General features: G+C 48.0%; 1 protein-coding gene across 2 annotated transcripts; it reads left to right on the top strand.

Moving 5' to 3' along the window:
• Nucleotides 1-1,552: 1,552 nt before the first annotated feature.
• SF3B5 (splicing factor 3b subunit 5) lies at nucleotides 1,553-2,262 on the top strand. Of its 2 annotated transcripts, none has more exons than XM_005889082.3 (2): nucleotides 1,553-1,947; nucleotides 2,049-2,262. In XM_005889082.3, exon 1 carries the CDS (start codon nucleotides 1,663-1,665, stop codon nucleotides 1,921-1,923), a length of 261 nt encoding a protein of 86 aa, XP_005889144.1. In that variant the 5' UTR covers nucleotides 1,553-1,662; the 3' UTR covers nucleotides 1,924-1,947; nucleotides 2,049-2,262. The 2 variants fall into 2 exon arrangements, with proteins under 2 accessions (XP_005889144.1, XP_014339046.1); XM_014483560.2 differs by having other exon boundaries at nucleotides 1,554-1,943.
• Nucleotides 2,263-2,877: the final 615 nt, after the last annotated feature.

Raw genomic sequence — 2,877 nt, 5'->3', positions numbered from 1 at the left:
AAGGATGCTGGCAAGGAAAAAAACAACTTTCATAACAGTACACACATTTATCTGTTTCATTTATTGTCACTGTTTAGTTGCTAAGTCCTGTCCGACTCTTTGCAACCCCATGGAGGGCAGCACGCCAGGCTTCCCTGTCCATCACCATCTCATGTGCTTACTCAAACTCATGAGAGCACCTGAAATTTACTCTCTGGAAAATTTCGACATTCAATATAGCATTAACTATAATCATCATGCTGTACGTCTCTAGACTTACTGGTACTACGGAACTGCCACTTTGTACCAGAATAAAAGTATTTTAAAGTTGTCTTTCACCCCGTAAAGAGTTATTTCTATATGGCTACCATACAGTTTACCCATTGATCAGAAGTTTTTAGAGAAACAATCTCTGCCAGCTATGAGGATATCATAAAAGAAACATATGATACATCAAAAGAAGCAACAATTTTTCTTAAGTAGTTTGTATTCGTGTGAGGAAGTTCTTTAAACCAAAAATTGGATTTAAAGTGATAATAACAGAGGTAAAGAGGAAGAATTTCCATCTGTCTCGAGTAGCCAAAGTCAATTTCAAGGAGATACTTTTGAGGTGACTTAAAGGGAAAAGTGTTTGCCAGGGGGAACAAAACATTCCAAGCAGCGGGAACAGTAAGAAAGGAGAACTGGGGAGGCGAGCAGCATGGAACGTTGAGAAAGATTTATAGGCTGAGGGCGTGTAGGGCGGGGTGAGAAGTTGAAGGGAGAATATCAAAATAAGAAGCTCAAGAGGAAGGAACGGCTTGATGCAGGCGCCGGAACGTGTCGGAACTGGTGCTGTACTTTGGTGACTAGGCAGGAAATGGCAGCCCTGCAAGCGATGAAATAACTTTCCACACAACTTGTAAAACGTGGCTGGGACCAGAACTTGCGTCTCCTGACTTCAAGGTGACCCAGCCACGGTTGTGAACGGGCTACTACTGTGCCTCGTTAGCTCCGAAAGCGGTGTCATACCAAGACTTCACATTCCCAGTCCCTGCCCTGTCCTGCAGAGTTTCTCATGTCCATTTAGCCCCACACCACCTGAGGATGCCTCTTGCCTCCCAGACATCTCCCTCCATTAAGCCGCCAACATCCTTTTAAACATCTCATTTCTTATTGTTGTTTAGTCGCTAAATCGTGTCTGACTCTTTTTGCGAACCCATAGATTGTAGCCTGCCAGGCTTCTCTGTCCATGGGATTTCCCGGGCAAGAATACTGGAGTGGGTTGCCGTTTTCTTCTTCAAGAGATCTTCCCGACCCAAGGCTAGAACCCATGTCTCCTGAATTGGGTTCCTAAAAAGCATGTGTTACCAGCCCTCAGAGACCACAAGTCCCAGCATGCAAAGCTCCTTTTAGGAAAGGGCTACTAAAAGGACCAGCATGCAACGCTCTGCGAAGGGGGCGGGACTCCCTACAGGGGCGGCCCACTTGTAGCGTCGCCTAGGCAACTCCAATTCGGAGACAGAATACACTTCTGCTTCCGCCTCTGAGACCTGGGACCGCGAATCTGCGTGGCTTCGTCGCTGTGACGCCATCCGCCTGCGACCGCGTGGGTTCGGAGATTCCGCAGTCCTGCTTGAAGTTCCAGAGCGCCTTCCTGTAGTCGGCTGCCTTTCACCTGGGAGCAAAGGGAAAAGCGGTGAGATGACGGACCGCTACACCATTCACAGCCAGCTAGAGCATCTGCAGTCCAAGTACATCGGCACCGGCCACGCGGACACCACGAAGTGGGAATGGCTGGTGAACCAGCACCGCGACTCCTACTGCTCCTACATGGGCCACTTCGATCTTCTCAACTACTTCGCCATTGCCGAGAATGAGAGCAAAGCGCGAGTCCGCTTCAACTTGATGGAGAAGATGCTGCAGCCTTGCGGCCCACCAGCCGACAAGCCGGAGGAGAACTGAGACCCCGCGGTATCGCCGCTGTACGTGAGTACCTGTCCCTGAGTTCCCCGGGTTTGCCTGCATTCTCGCTTGTTTTTAAGTGAACTGATTCTCAATGTCTCTGCTTCTCGTGCTTCCTTGTACAGAGGTGCTTACCCAGGGCGTCCCGCATGACCTGCCTTCCTGTGGACCCTGTTTTCTTGTGGAACACAGCGTTGGGAGACCGCCAGGACCCCTGAGAACTGTGACTGGACCGTGGAGCAAACTTTAGAGAAGACGGCACTGGAGTGAGACGGAATTTAGAGGCTCGTTTTCGGCTAGTTGATTGTTGCTTTTTACATAAAGTTTAGAAATGTTTAAGTCTCTTGGTGTGGACTACTTGTGTTCTGGTGGAGGGGTCCAGGGAGGGCTTTGGAACTGTGGCTTCTGGGGAGGCGGGAGAATAGGAGGGATAAAGAAGGGGAGGGTTAGGAAGGGGTTGGGCAGGTAGTTCAGGGCCAGACACTTAAATGCATCCTGCCCAACCTTTATAACATTCCCCAACCCGGACTTTTCCCAAGAGCTTTTTTCAGGCCCATAACGCTTTCAGTATTGAAATTTGTGGTCATCGTATCCCTTCTTTTTCTTTCATTCAAAAAAAAAAAAAGTCTTTGCTGGCATTGTCCTCTCTCTGCAGATTGCATCCTTTTGGGACTTTGTGGATGTGTCTTGAGACTTGACAAGCTGTCAGACGAATTCTTTCATTCATTCAACATTCAACAAATATTTTTTGAGTCCTATGTGGCAGGCATTTTCCATACTTTAGGGGCTTATATTAACACTCGTTGGGGGAGCAGCACACTGCATCAGTTGTAGATAATAAGCAAATGTTAGAAGGTACTGTGGAGAATGGAGTAGCAGTAGCATTGCAGTTTTAAATAGGCTGCCTCATGTTAGACTATTGAGAAGGTGACATTTGTGCAGAGACTTTAAGGA

Source organism: Bos mutus, chromosome 9, assembly GCF_027580195.1.
Source record: "Bos mutus isolate GX-2022 chromosome 9, NWIPB_WYAK_1.1, whole genome shotgun sequence".
Lineage (NCBI taxonomy): Eukaryota > Metazoa > Chordata > Mammalia > Artiodactyla > Bovidae > Bos > Bos mutus.
This window is presented reverse-complemented; position numbering and strand designations above follow the sequence as displayed.